Source organism: Polyodon spathula, chromosome 18 (assembly GCF_017654505.1).
Source record: "Polyodon spathula isolate WHYD16114869_AA chromosome 18, ASM1765450v1, whole genome shotgun sequence".
In the NCBI taxonomy this organism is placed as follows: Eukaryota; Metazoa; Chordata; class Actinopteri; order Acipenseriformes; family Polyodontidae; genus Polyodon; species Polyodon spathula.
The window spans coordinates 2,045,027-2,060,087 of record NC_054551.1 but is presented as its reverse complement, the minus strand read 5'-3'; the positions used below and the strand labels follow the sequence as shown (position 1 = coordinate 2,060,087).

The window sequence follows — 15,061 nt, the reverse complement described above, 5'->3', positions numbered from 1 at the left end:
GGGATACACAGCCCCTTCTCTGCCTCCCTGGTCTGGAGCTCAGGGAGACCCCCAGTCTGGATTGAAAGATCCCACCCACCTTGTCCACCTCCACCACCTTCCTGATTTTGTCGCAGGACTTCTCGTGCACGATCTGCAGCCACTTGTGAATGGAGGTTTTGAACCACTCGTGGAACCCACACAGAGCCAGCGATTTGGCGTCCCTGGATAATAAAACATGAATGAATTTACTACAGTTCTGGCTAGTTTACCTTGTCCAGTTCTGCTTGCTCTTACAAGTTTCCCTACGACATCCTGGTTGTGATCAGAATTCAGAATTGGGGCTGATTTAACTTGGGTAGGACACCTGGTACTGTTGTTCAGATCTGTTACTTACTAAACCCCTTAGAACTCACCTGTAGGATAGATAGGATGAATCTTACAAAACAAGGCAGCTTGACTATTCTATACAAATTCACCCGCTCAACTCTGCCAATTAATTTCTCCATTGATCATCATCATTTAAATAAAAAGTTGCAATGTGTTTCCAGTCATATTTGTGCCACTCACTTTAGAGGTAGGAATTCGCGATACTGTTTCAAAGCTTTCAGGGTAATGTAGAGCTCAAACAATGTCTCCCCCATACTCTGTGTCATCTTGGCTCCTTCCTGCTCCAGAGTTCCACAAACTCTTTCCATGGCAGCGCTGACATCATCAGCAGCCTGAAGCACAAACAGTGGGCAAGATCACCACACACACAGGCAGGGTTTCATTAACCTGGCACTAAAACCCACCTGCCTATAACATATCAGAAAATTACTATTTTTAAACCAGTTGTTCTATTACAATACTGCCACCAGGTTGCACTATGTGCTAAGTAGCAATCCCTTAACACTCAATGGAATGCAGTGGCACTTTAAAGAAGCATTGATTTTATCCACAGTATCAATTCTCATCTAAATTCCAGTAATAACGATAACAACACTTCTAGTTAAAAAGAAAGCCGCAGGGCAGGGATTAGGGTGTGTTGTAATGGGAACGGCTCTCTCCTTCGTTGCTCTTTGTCAAACTCTTACCAGTTTCTCCAGCTGCCGATAAGTGATACTGTAGTAATCTACCTTCATGGTGCTGCAAGGGGGAGATAAACACAGCCTGTCAATACTCCCCCCTGTGTGAGCCACCGTGAAGTGAGGTCAATCAAAGATAAGCAGGCACAAGCCCAGGATTCTTATCCCTGGGAGTCGATCTCTCTCCGATACAGATATTTAAGGATTAAGGAAAAAAGGAGAAAAAAAAAGGGAATCCAAATGATAAAAAGGAGTTGTTTCACTTTAAGCGTACCACAACGCTCTGTTTTTAAAAAGGGAGGACAATTATTAATGAACTAAATACTAATTATAACAGACATTATCACACGTACAGCAACACTTCTCTCATCCAATCTCTATCTCTGCTGTATTTACAGTCACTTTCTTCCTATTGCCATTCTTAAAAAAAAAAAAATGGATAAAAAACAATAGGACAGAGATGGAAATAATTGCATAGCAGTGTCACCCAACCCAGGTGTTAATGCAAGCTTGATTAGCCACAGTGCACAGGTAACCAGCTCAGGTGAGTCTTATTAAAAACTATAATAGAACCAAGAATGGATCAAACTGCTATGCAGTGTGAGTCTTTTTGCCATCCCTGCATCAACACAATCTCACTTGTCTATAAGCAAACTTGCCTCAATATGAGCTTATCCTAAGTACCTGATAAACAGCTTGTTGTACACATTCTGACTTCTATGTACATCCACATGGACGGCATCAACCACCTGCACCAGGATTCTCAACTGAGCTTCTAGAGTCTGCAAAACACAAAACAAATGAATGATCTCCACAGTTTATTCCAGTAGTAAAGGACCCTTAGAAAAGCTCTGCATAGTAAACGCATAGCAAAGTGTAATGAGGCACACTGAAAGCATGGTCAAGCACAGAGAGGTATGCTAAAGCATATTTTAAAAACACGGCAAACCATGGTAATCTATGGTAAATGCATACATGGAAAAAGGGCAAGCATACTGTAAAATACTGTGGTAAACTTGTATATGAGGAGTTGTAACAGTTTAACTTCAAAAAAGTGCATGGAAACGACATTTAAACAACGAGTCTTACACTGTCTTCCGGTTTGAAACTGGAAATTGTGGCTTCGTACCATTCCAGTGTGCTCCTCTGCAACATATACAAACAAAAAACTTTTAATTTCATGCTTGGCACTTGTCGTTAATAGTATCGCTTCCTAGAGGAGCTGAACTTCTCGCATTGATCTGACAATGGCTGAGCAGAACACTGTACCTTCACCACAGCGGTGATCTCCACCTGAAGCTCATTACGGAACGGGCACACCCTCTTGAAAGCCTGCATGCTGTGAATCTGACCAAGACATCTGCAAGACAACAAGTGCAATGTCGGTTTAGCAAACACTAACCTTAGTTAATCTGTGCCTGAGTTCTACCCTCATTTTATGCCCTTCCTGAAGCCCCTGGTAAAAACATAACATACATTGAAAACATATACAGAAGCAACCCAATCAGTTGTGTCATTTTCATCTGGCATAACTTTAAAACACTCAAATCAGAATTGCAAAAGAACAGGAGTAGACCAATGTGCTTTCTTCAGTGATCAGGAACTGCACATATCACTAAGTACATTCAGCACATGGAAAAAAGCACAATCCGAAACTACTTGGCTCGGATTTCTTATCATTTTCATCTCCAGGTATTGCATTAAAGTAGGGATTGCAGGTGCCACATGGTAGATTCACCCCCCGTCCCCCGTCACATTTTCCAAGTACAATGAGGGACATGTGATTATGCGTAGTTACACCTTGATGACTTTTCAAAGTTCAAAACCATTGCACCCCGTCTGCCAGGGAAGATCTGCCTTGGCTGCTAGCTGTTGTAGTTTACCCAGCGGGAACGAAGTGACATGGGGCAAGATCTACCATGTGACACAGGCACAGGTTTACCTCAGGAGGAAGTCAAAGCGTTTGATGGCGCTGGTGCTGGTGACAGGGAACACCTCTCTCATCCTCTTCAGCAGCGCCAGGCAGTACTCTGTGAAGACGCTGAAGCTCTCCGCCAGACTCTGCTCCTGAAGAACACACAACAGGAGAATATAAGCACCAAGCAAACGTACTAAAACAAAACGAATTAACTCAAGACATTTAATTACAGGCCGGAAGAAGGATGTTTATTGCTACTAGTGTTTTTTCCATTCCAAGTAAATTTAGTTGCTCACCAGTTCTCTGTGGAGCGCTGCAGGGTTCCACTTGTCTTCAATGGACCGCAGCAGCTCCAGCAGAAAGCTATAGTCCATGCTCTGAACCTGGTGGTGTTTGCTGTAGGACTGCCACCGGCTGCAGGAGGAGAAGAACAGACAAAATGGCAGGTCTTACGAAGGGAAACACGCTCACCACTGGGAGCTCAGAACAGCTCGCTCCGCAACAAGAGCGAAGAGGACTTGTTACCATCAGACAAGGAAATCGTCTGCCCCGGACTTACATGATGGCCTGCTGTAGAGGGGAAAGGTCGGTCTGTACTGCATGGTGGGACAGCACGGTCCAGGCTGGCTTGCTGAGGTCTCCGCTCCAGTTGTAGGGCTCCATCTATATGAGCAAGAAGAAGAAGAAACACATTGTCGCTACCGGTGTAGACTCAGCAAACCAAGAGAAACAACATTGTCCTGACATGCTTACCCCAACCTGCGCATGCTCATATTCCAGGATCTGGCACAGCAGCATCTCATGAATGATTGTGTACGAATCCTTCTTGCTTAGAACAGTGTCCCTCTGCAGAAACACAGCATGCTTTTCAGCTCTATTGTTTAATACAGAGTACACTGAGTTGCTGCTATTGCAAGGGGAACGCAAAATCAATAGATGTATCTATTGACGAATGAAGCATTGCCACAGCACAGCCCTGTCATGTTCTTAGCCTGTGTTCCTACCTGGGTTGTGATCAGTTTCAGAAGGAGACGGCACTCTCCTTGCACACTGGACGTGCTGGATCGAGGCTCCAGTTTAAACCATCTGTCCACCCCGGCCACAGGAATCTCCTACAGTGCAGGTGTGAGGTTACCATTTAAAAAAAAAATAAAAAATCATGATCAGAAACGTCTGCAGAGAGTAGTTTTGGCCAAGTGATAAAGTTCTAATACAATACAAATGTATTTTTATATAGTGCCCTTCATTCCATGGCATACTGCGCGTATCTAAGACACTTACGTGAATGGAGATGTTCAGACAGCCCAGGAAATCGTCCACGTTCTCCTCCACCGCAGCACCCGCTGTCCCGTTGGCTCTCACTGACTTGGCGATCTGTTTGAAATACCTGCCAGAAACCACTTATACACTGAGCACTCCAGCAAAGAGACCACATACACTGAACGCTCCAGCAAGGAGACCAGATACACTGAGCGCTCTAGCAAGGAGACCACTTACACACTGAATGCTCCAGCAAGGAGACCACATACACTGAGCGCTCTAGCAAGGAGACCACTTACACACTGAACGCTCCAGCAAGGAGACCACATACACTGAGTACTCCAGCAAAGAGACCACATACACTGAGCGCTCTAGCAAGGAGACCAGATACACTGAGCGCTCTAGCAAGGAGACCACTTACACACTGAACGCTCCAGCAAGGAGACCACATACACTGAGCACTCCAGCAAAGAGACCACATACACTGAGCACTCTAGCAAAGAGACCACATACACTGAGCACTCTAGCAAAGAGACCACATACACTGAGCACTCTAGCAAACAGACCACATACACTGAGCGCTCTAGCAAAGAGACCACTTACACACTGAACGCTCCAGCAAGGAGACCACATACACTGAGCGCTCCAGCAAGGAGACCACTCACACAATGAACGCTCCGGCAAGATAAAAACACTTTCCACCCGCTGCCTGTACTTACGAAGGAAAACATGCACTGCAATTGAAAATGGTTTGTTTGTTACACTGATACATTGTGTCATGATGCGGTTGACTGTAAGTTTGACCATCAATCAACTGCCTACAATGTATGACTTTTCTAGATCTGCAAGGCACCCATGCTTTACCACAGTCTCCCATGGTTTTTCTCCCCCACCAGTCGCGCTTCTCTACCATGCATTCCTGTGCTTTCACCTGCCCATGCCTTTGAAGCCGCTGATTTCATTGAGCTTCTTGCAGGCCTCGGACACAGACACGTCATCATCGTGATCCCTGGAAAACACAAGAGCTACATGTGGACTCTTTGGGGGGGATATGTTTAGCTCTAACGCACCACAAACCACGCCGTTTTATAACAGCAATCAAACTCAAGGGATAGGATTATGACATACCAGTACATAATTCCTCCTCCTCCCACTCCTCCCTTGGCTAAAGGACAGAGTACCTCCATCTGCAGTCGCATTGCCTGATTAAAGCATTTTACAGGGTATAGATTGCTAGTATCTCACCATATGTCCAAGTGGAGCTGATCGCTGTACACGTCATCTATTTCACTGCAAAACAGAAGCACATACTGTACATTAGTGAAAAATACTGACATGGAGAAGCACAGTATGAAGGGGGGAACATTCTTGGGATTTTTTTTAAGTCTCTCACTGGGGGTGGGACTAAGTGCTCTGCAATGTCGGTTTTAATTTAAAACACATTGTCTTCAGATTCAGATGAGGAAAACAAGTGCATAATATAGAGAGCCCACGCCCTCTGAAAGGACTTACAAGACAAAGTGCTCGTTCCACACTGGGTTCAGGGTCTCCGGCTTCACTTCTGTGACCTGGATGTATCTGGCAGGCAGGACTTCCCGGATGCTGGATCGCTTCTCAAACTTGTCCTTTTTCTTCCGGAAGCTGAATTTCCTCTCCTTCTTCTCCTCTGTTTCTTTGGGGCTTTGTCCCAAAAGAATCCCCAGCATGCAGTACGGATCGCTGTACCCTGCAACGTAATGAAAGAGCAGCGTAAAGCGAGTGAAACAGGAGCGTAAAATAAATAAAGATGTGTGTCAAGCAAATGTAAAAAGTGCTCAGTAAATGAAACTGGATGTAAAACAAATTAAATGAGTGGTTAAGCAATGAACCCAATTGTATTACTTCTGCATGCAAGCCTTTGTATTACTTCTGCATGCAAGCCTTTGTATTACTTCTGCATGCAAGCCTTTGTATTACTTCTGCATGCAAGCCTTTGTATTACTTCTGCATGCAAGCCTTTGTATTACTTCTGCATGCAAGTTTCTTTAAAGGTCTCCATTGTATCTGCATCGAAGCAGAATACGCTTCAATCAATCCTGTGAGTAGCAGCAGTCGTGTATTCATGACCCAAAAGAAGAGGGCAGCTCAGCCGACAGAACACCATGCTAATCTGCCAGCTCCTGCAGTCCAATAGGAATCTCAAACACTGCATCTCTATCAGAGATGCTTTCCATGCATAAGAATGGAGGTTATAAAAACATTCACTTGCAACACAGAACAAGTTCTTATGCTTACACTGTTAAAACATGCACAATTCTTTCAAATGCATTTTACAAATTTAAAACAAGTACAGTAGCTGGTTGAAAGGCCTTACCATTGGCGTCTTTTGCCAGGAGATTTTTCCCTTCCATGACAGAGACTTTTAAAGCGTAACTCGCGCGCTGAGGGAAACAGAATGGGGCAGTTAGAATCAGAACATGAGAAAGGAGGCTTATCAAGCAAGTCAAGTTTTAAACACTCTCTAAAGGCAACAATTGGTCCATCTTTTAACCAACCAACAGAGTCATGGTGTTATGAACCAATACACTCCAGCAATCCGTTACTGTATCACTGTATCGCACCTCTGGTAATAGGTGTCCCACATCCATTGATTATGGTTCTGCTGGGGGTTCTGCATTTCATCTCACAGGAGTATAAACTTCACACAGATGAGTTGTAGTGTGATGCTGCAAAGTCATTATACTCTGCAGTACTGGGAGAATAGGTGCAACACCTAAAAAAAGTTTTGAACTAGGGTGCATATTACTCCAACCTTGGGCACTGACACAGAATAGTTTTTACTTCCAGGGCTTTCAGGAATGTGCTATAAAGTAAATTTGATCACTCAGCCAGCTGCAGAAACGTACAGGGCAAGCACAGGCACTTTAAATTGCTGGAAACTGGCACTGATGCACAAACGGGGGAGATGCAATGTGCTACAATCTATTCATCTGCTTCAGACAATCAGTGTGTGTGGGTCAGGGGGATATAAAGAAACTGAGAAAACCAGGGTCAGTGTCTTTTTAAAAAGAGGCTTGAAGAATAGACCTGTGAAAGAAAAGGCTGGCACCGTTCCTCATTGAGAGAGTCTATTAAAAACATGCTGTCTATTCAATGTGACAGATCCAAGCCCTGCTGCTGTTTAGATAATGAAAAGAGCACTTTGTGCTCCAGGGTCATGTGTAAACCAACCCCTCGCTGCAAGAGACTGTTTTTTTTTAAATGACTGTATTTGATCTTTAAAAGTGTTAGAAGTAAAATGTCACAGGGCTCTATTTCTTTTTTCTTTTGCATCGCCAATAGTTTTTACCCCAGTTTTCTCTCCAATCTGGAATGCCCAATTTTTATTTTTATCCTGGTTCACTGTTGCAAATGCCCTGGCAACTCGGGAAACGGGGGCTGGAACGCAAGTCCTCCGAAACGTGCTCCTGCCAACCCGTCATTTTTTGCACTGCGGATCCACAGCGAAGCCACCAGACCTATAGTGCCGGAGGACAACACAGATCTGAATGGCTCCACTACAGACCTGCAGGCGCCCTATCAGCCACAGGGGGCGCTGGTGCGAGGTGAACCGTGGATTCCCCTGCCGACCTAACCCCTCCCTACCCAGGCGGCGCTCGGCCAATTGTGCCCCGCCCCTAGGAACCCCCGGTCACGGCCGGCAGTGACATAGCCTGGATTCGAACCTGCGTTCGCCTATAGGGCGCATCCTGCACTCCAGGCGGAGCGCCCTTACTGGATGTGCCACAATTACTTTTATTTAAAACCATCATGGTTTCTATTGGACACAGCCCAAGATAAACATAGTAATAAAATACTGGGAAAAAATGAAAAGAATGGATTCCCCTTCTCTTGGACCTGGCAAGTTTTCCAAAGGGATAAACTGAATACCATAAGTAACGAAAGGGAATTCTCCCCCTCCCTCCCCCTCACCACTCTCCTGTCAACCTTGACCACAATGACAGATGTTACCTTTGCCTCCTTGACTCTCTGTAGAATGACATCATGTTCATCTGGTCCTACTTTGAACACCTGGGGACACAGAATGAACAGTTCTGAGAGTTGAACCCTTTTAGCTACAAGGGACATATGTATCCCACAAATACAAATGTTACTAACTTTATTTTTTATTTTTATTGCAATGAAGTGCAAGAAACAGGGTTTAAAATTTCGTCATCCAAATGGGCACTTCTCTCCTGATACTTGAGTCACCCTGAAATGTATTTTAAGAAGAAACCGTTTGAACAGCAGCTCAGTTCCTTGTGTACCTGAAGGGGTTAAGAGATTTTGGAATACATAACACATATTCTTATGTCCTTATGGTAGTTGTTTGGTTCTAGTTTTGTTAAAATGAACAGGTGTTTTTCTCCTTTGAAAATCCGAATCGGGTAAAACCAATCCAACCCACAGTCTCTCCCTTCACTGTGGCAATGACTCGAGTGACTCAGACAGCAGAGCCACGTCTGTGCTCACCTCCTGCAGGTATCTGAAGAGCTCTCCCTCGCTGGTGACATACTCCCCTGAGGCCACACCGACCCGGTTCACCGTGGTGTACAGACCCTCTTCATACAGCAGGTCCAGCTGTGGAGACAAGCAGCACAGGCTTTCACCCACATGTCTGACTGCCACTTTCACACTGTGCCCAGACTGCACTCTGATGACTGATAAAGCAGCGGCACATCTGAATGTTCCCAATAAAGATCTAAATGTTCAGAATAAAACGCAATTTTATAATCAGTGCCCTCCTCTGTATTTCTGCCTATGAAAAAGATGTTAAACGCAAGAAAGGGTGTAATGGTTTGAATGATTTATTAATCTCAACAGACCCTACGCAGGCTGATCAGTGGAACGGAGATTGTTGAGGACAGACTGTTCTGTATGCAGGTTATTTATCTACCCAGTAATAAGCCTGTAGCCTCCCACTCTCTCCAGTTTCTCTTTTGACTTTGGTAAATCATCAGGATGAAGATAGCACGGTGCTACAGTATCTGCTCACAAAACACCCATTCAGTGTAGGCACTGCTGCAATTAACTAGACAGGACCCAAACCAAGAGAACAACTCTAATTGCTTAATTTACCCTTGAATTAGCTGAACACAATACAAGTCAATGGTGGAATCAGGATCATTAGATAATTGCATGTGGACTGATAGTGCTGCGGTTATTAAACAGGCTGGCTCATTATCCTCCCCGCGCTCCATTCTGCCCAGGGCAGCTGTGCCCGCCCCACTCACCTCTCTCCTTGTTAAGCTGGGTCTCTCTGCAGCTCGGCTCTGTCCTGGGGTCTCTGGTGGGGGTGGAGCCCTGCTCTCCAGGGGACCCTGTGTCCAGGAAGGGAATGTGCTAGAAATGTATCACTTTGCATTATATAGGGTGCATATGCAAGACATCATGGTTACCATTTAGAATATTTTGAAATGTCTTTTAAGTAAAGAGGAATGAATTCTGAACATTTATGACAGGTAGTGCACAGGGAGTGGCCATCCAGTTTATCAGAGAATAGCCTAATGCTGTATATGATGCTGTCTGTGATGTTCTTTCTGACCTGCGTTACTCCCTGGCTCTGCTCAATCACACCTCCAGACACAGAACACACAGCATCCTAATAAAGAACACATGTACACCTCCCCTCGAAGATTCTGATGTCGTGAAAGGGCAGGAAAATAAAAGCCGTCTTATTGCTCCAAGTTTCCAGCCTTTCTCTCCTATGTGTTTGTGTTATAAAACGCCGTCCTCTTTTAGCCATGGCCTTGGGAGCATCTCTGACCAGACGAGACGGCTGCCTGTAAGCTCTGAGCAGCTTAATTTGATATTTTAAAACTTCCTCCCACAGCACCTGCAGTCTTTGAGCTCACCTGGGACCTGACCTTTTCCAGTAACACACAGTCTAATAAATCAATAGAAGAGGATGCCAGCAGCAGTCAATCCCAGTTAAGAGTCCGCTATAAACCAACCACAATTTAGTGAAGTTTCACCTCCGAAACAGATGGATATAATGTTCTGGTTAGAGAATCTTGCATTTTTTAAATTTTTTAATTTAATTTTTTAACGTTTCCACCTTTTGCAGCATCTCTATACATTGCAAACCACTGGAATTGAATACTGTTCTGGCGAACTGTCAGTAAAAGTTGAAATAACTGCAAAAGTAAACATGCAAAATAGAAATATGCCTATACATATTAAACCCAGTCTCTTTTTTTCATGTTTAGTCTATTAAAGGATCTGAGCCTTCATTGAATATCACAACAATGTAGATGATATAAAAGTAGCCCTTTGATTTGATAAAAGTGACAGCTTCTAGCAAGGCGCTGTTCCAAATGAGAGCCTGGAACACAAATGGCTGTCACTCACATACCTCGCTTTGGGCAGAGCGCTGCATGTTTTCTTGTTTTTGAAGAATGCTTTTCATCCGTTCAAAAAACTCACCGTTCCCTCCGTCACCCCTGGAAAAGACAAGGGTTACAGCTTGTTAAATTTAGAAATACGAAAAGACACTTCAAGAAAGTTCAACGAGAAACGTTTTGAATATTGAAATGGCCCCTTCCATTCTGAGTAGATAACAACCTCCTGCATTGTAATGAATGCTAAAAGCATGGTGGAACATATTTTTAAAGTTACGCAGCCAAAGCTTCCTAAAAGGGGTGATTTTCAGAGTCCATAAATGTTGCTGTAATGCAGGGGCCAAAGTTTAAGATGATACAAGTAAAATAAAGTTATACAGTCTCCCTTAACAGTAGTTTTGTTCTTTGGTCTTTTGGATTTCTTTTCCCGTCTGTGCTTAAATAAGTTGAAACAAGCAATACGCATCTTTATCGTGCTTTCATCAGTATGCTAGGTCTTTTCTGGTTACTTCACCTCTTATAAATTCTGTTTGTGTGTCTGGTCTCAGCTTATCCCATTATGTCGGTCCCAGAGGAGAAGGTCATGAAAACACATTTGATGTTCGCCCCGCTACTTACAAAGAGCCATTAATAACATTCATTAATAAATGCGGTTAGGTTTCCGGCTTCAAATGGAGAAAAAAAAGCCGCTACCTCATAAAATGAAATGGTCCAACTAAGCTACAAAATTAGCTACAAATTTTCAGCATGGGCCAGCTGCTCTTGGTATGCATGCCTCAGTAAAGAAACGGTTCGATTTTATCAAGGATCATCCACCTTTAAACTCCAATTAACATTGAAAGAAAGACATGACCCCTCCCCATTAAAATACATGTATGTGAATCAAAGCAGCCAGCCTCTTTAGAATGTACAAAACAAACAAACAATGCGATGTTACAACAACCACCTGCCTACTTTAATAAGCAAATATTAAGAGAAAGGCATCTAAATAACACTGTCATCATTCCCATAAGCATATTGTGAAGCCTGTCCGATACAGCACTACAGGCCACAGAAACGTTGTTACAGTATTGTTTGCAAGGTGCTCCAAAGCAAAATTATTTTCCATAAATAAGTGGCCAGCCTATGACAAGAAAAACTGAACGTGCAAATTGAACCCAAACACCGCTGAGTCATGCAGTTAAAGCAGAAAAGACTGTGTACTGATTTTTCAATTAGGGTGGACGCGATTGTTCTGCATACCCGATTTGAGTGGGTTACGGTTACAATTTATTGGGGAAATCATAACTAGTTGAGAGCGGTATGTCTTCCCTAGGGTGACCAGATTTCCAAAGCTCAGCTCAGAACCAGGGCACATTGATTAAAAACAGTTTTAAAAACTATACTTTTTTTTATTTAAAAATTAAAACTTCAGAGAATGTCTACCATAGGACAATGACAGCTCTGCGTCGCCCACTTTGAAATACCCTGTGTTCGATGTGTCAAAAATACTCTTGTGCCTGTGGCTAAAAGTGTGAACGCTAGGTCAGGGTTTGGACGGAGGTTTAATTGGTCCAATTAAACAATTCAAAACAGGGTTGGAACAAAGACCAGGAGTGGAAGGGTCAACATTGGCTAGTCCTGGACAGTGCAATGTACAGTGACTTGTGGAGGTTTCATTTCATGCAGAGAAAGCTGAGGATGTGTTTAGAAGACCAGCTTGATAATTCTGCTGTGCATATTCATGATGGAAGACAGTCTTCTTATATTTAGACTGAATTAATTTATGAATGTGGGCGAGTGGGTAGGTGAGTGGCTTCAGTTTTACACACACATTACTGCACAGCAGTACAAAACACTGGCCTCTGTTACCTATAACATTCGCTTCTTCTTTCAAAGGCTGGCAATAAACACTTCTCCACCAAGTAAAATGATAATTATTTTTTTGTTTTGCCATCTGTAACCTTGTGGTTAATTTGAACAGGCAGCTGCTCCAGTCCTATCGTTTTGAGATGTTGTGTTAGTAACTGTTCGATCAGATGCCTTCGGAGCAATCACCTTTATTTGCAAATCCCGAGGCCCAGCCATCTGGACCGCCAAGATTTCCTTGCTTGCACAGATCTCACACAACAAATCTATTACACCGTTGCTAGGAGACTGGCTGCCTCCCACACACCTTAGCTTACACAGGTTTTAAAAGGGAAGCCCTCACGACTAAAACGTTCACATTAAAAAGACTACAGTCCCTAACGTTTTCAGATTAATTTTTCTTAATCTTCAACTTCAGCTGTTGCTCTCCAGTTTTTCAAATAGTTTTCTATATATTTTATATATATATATATATATATATATATATATATATATATATAGAGAGAGAGAGAGAGAGAGAGAGAGAGAGCGGAACCTGTATAGATGACTGTACAGCTATGGCCAAAAGTTTTGCATCAGCTAGAATTTCAGGATTGAGACAACTCAAAAAAACAATAATAGTAGCACAAGTATTGCATGTTAGATTTCGAAATGTCACATTTTTTAATATGCTAATATGCTTTATTCTGCAGGTTTCACTCGACTTTATGAAGCACAATGAGTTAATTCTATATGGGGGGGGGGGGGGGGGGTGTGAGGGGGTGCAAAGGTTTTGGCCAGAGCTGGGCATGCTTTCTGTTTTTTTTTCTGGACAGATTGAATGGATTTCTGTTCTCTATAGGCGTCTCTACTTGGCTTTGAGCTTGCAGGAAGAATCATTGGTGCTCTACAATCTCAGTAGTGTAGAAAAACAACTCTGAGTGGTTACCAAACAGGATGGAAAAAGGAAACCGCCCACTGCATTTGCATCTATTTAACCTTTAGGCTTTTCCAAATTAACAAATGTATTCTGTTCTGCAGTACATTGGTACTGGATTGAAGTGGATGAGCTCTTTTAATTCACTTGAATCCAAGGTCAAGTGTGTTTAAATAACTCCTAGCACTAGAATTGAGAGAGTGGGGACTTGTGTATAACGCACCATGATTTTCAACAGAATGGTATATTTCCACGGCTGAGAAAGATAAGTGACCTACATCATTCCTTCCTCTTCAGCTCCAGCGGAGTTCTTTACAGCTTATTTACTTTCCATCCGCACTGACAATTACAATCCTATCTACAGATTTAATCAATAACGCATTGCTTTATGTACTGACTGTAGTTAATATAAACAGAAGCAAAAACAAAAACAGAACATAATTTAAATTTTTTTTTTTAAATTTCCAAGGCATTGGGGGTGACAGGAGTTTGCATGCAAAACAGCCACTAAAATACTGGCAGCGTAATTGCATAGGGGCCAAGACCAAGACAAACTCAGCAGCTCAATAAATATCCTTGTTTTCTTTCCAGATACAAGCTTAGCTAACCTTAAACCAAGTGTGGGCCCTCAAACAGCGCCAGACGCTGGTAAACATGGGTTGGTTATCAGAAGCCGGGTTATTGGATTCTGTAATAAATGAGCTATTAAAGATGACCAGTCCCATTCCAATCAGAAAAATATAACCAGGTCCTATTGGAAATGGAAACAGTAAACTTGCCTTAGCTGAATCGCCCCGATGGGTTAAACATGCTGTTTATTAATTAGAGGGTTTGGAGTTTCAGATCTGCTCCACCCTCCCAGCACAACACGATTTTAAAACGCCAATGAATCCAGAAATTCCTTATTGTTAATGCTATATTTCCAGTGTCACTCCTACGCAGTGAATGGTGTTTCTATTTGTATCGCTGTGTTTGCTTCCTGTCATTGTGGAGCTCATTAGGTACTGGTAACCACTTGCTTCTGTGATTAAATAATACTGTCATTTTTGGACAGTTTGCCAATAATGCGAAACTGTGATAATGTTTGGTTTCATCAGTAATTTTCAATGCCTGTGCAACTCTCTCATGTGATGTAGCCCCACTGTGACTGCCGCCTCCTCCCCCAACACACGAAACTATCTATGACCTTGAAGCCCAAAGGTCAGCACGCTGCCTACCGAGTCTGCAAACACCCAAATACAACCCCTTCCTACTCCCCTCAGCTATAAAGTTGAGGCTCACCTCAAGAGTTCACAATTCGATTCCGAGCACCCGCGAGGACACTAATGAGATCATTAACATTTTTATGGAGGAGAGAAGCTGTCATAAGGAAGTGAAATTAGATTTATTCTTCCCGAAAAAAATGCAAAAAAGCCATGAAAACATGTGCATGACGATGTTGTAACACAAGCACAAAAGCTAACAAAACATGTTGCCTAGAGCACATCAGTGGCTTTTAAACCCCATGTGTTGTAAACTGTAACACTGGGGAGACTGGTTTGATGTTAATCCAGCGCAGAAGGCAGCATAGAGAGTCCAGACGCAGTGGTCAAATGTTTTAAGCCTAGTTCCACAGTTCCAATCTATATCTACAGAGTCGGGTACCCACTAGTTAACCCATGCTACTCTGGATCCCTCTGAGGCACAGCTCACCACCCTCCTCGCAACTTCAAGA

The 15,061-nt window shown here is 43.2% G+C and overlaps 1 protein-coding gene across 2 annotated transcripts in view; it reads right to left on the bottom strand.

Annotated features, from left to right (window-relative positions):
* LOC121330573 (BAI1-associated protein 3-like) overlaps positions 1 to 15,061 on the bottom strand; it is a 39,555-nt gene that overhangs the window by 7,093 nt on the left and 17,401 nt on the right. For both annotated transcript variants that reach the window (XM_041277182.1, XM_041277183.1), the window contains 20 exons: positions 10,598 to 10,685; positions 9,477 to 9,563; positions 8,716 to 8,823; positions 8,215 to 8,274; positions 6,578 to 6,644; positions 5,737 to 5,950; positions 5,470 to 5,514; positions 5,156 to 5,233; positions 4,246 to 4,351; positions 3,969 to 4,076; positions 3,718 to 3,810; positions 3,524 to 3,627; positions 3,261 to 3,378; positions 2,989 to 3,113; positions 2,316 to 2,406; positions 2,136 to 2,192; positions 1,731 to 1,828; positions 1,056 to 1,107; positions 550 to 701; positions 80 to 203 (listed from right to left, as the gene is read on the bottom strand). In XM_041277182.1, the coding sequence (XP_041133116.1) occupies positions 80 to 203; positions 550 to 701; positions 1,056 to 1,107; positions 1,731 to 1,828; positions 2,136 to 2,192; positions 2,316 to 2,406; positions 2,989 to 3,113; positions 3,261 to 3,378; positions 3,524 to 3,627; positions 3,718 to 3,810; positions 3,969 to 4,076; positions 4,246 to 4,351; positions 5,156 to 5,233; positions 5,470 to 5,514; positions 5,737 to 5,950; positions 6,578 to 6,644; positions 8,215 to 8,274; positions 8,716 to 8,823; positions 9,477 to 9,563; positions 10,598 to 10,685 (1,975 nt within the window). The remainder of the gene's footprint in view (positions 1 to 79; positions 204 to 549; positions 702 to 1,055; positions 1,108 to 1,730; positions 1,829 to 2,135; positions 2,193 to 2,315; positions 2,407 to 2,988; positions 3,114 to 3,260; positions 3,379 to 3,523; positions 3,628 to 3,717; positions 3,811 to 3,968; positions 4,077 to 4,245; positions 4,352 to 5,155; positions 5,234 to 5,469; positions 5,515 to 5,736; positions 5,951 to 6,577; positions 6,645 to 8,214; positions 8,275 to 8,715; positions 8,824 to 9,476; positions 9,564 to 10,597; positions 10,686 to 15,061) is intronic.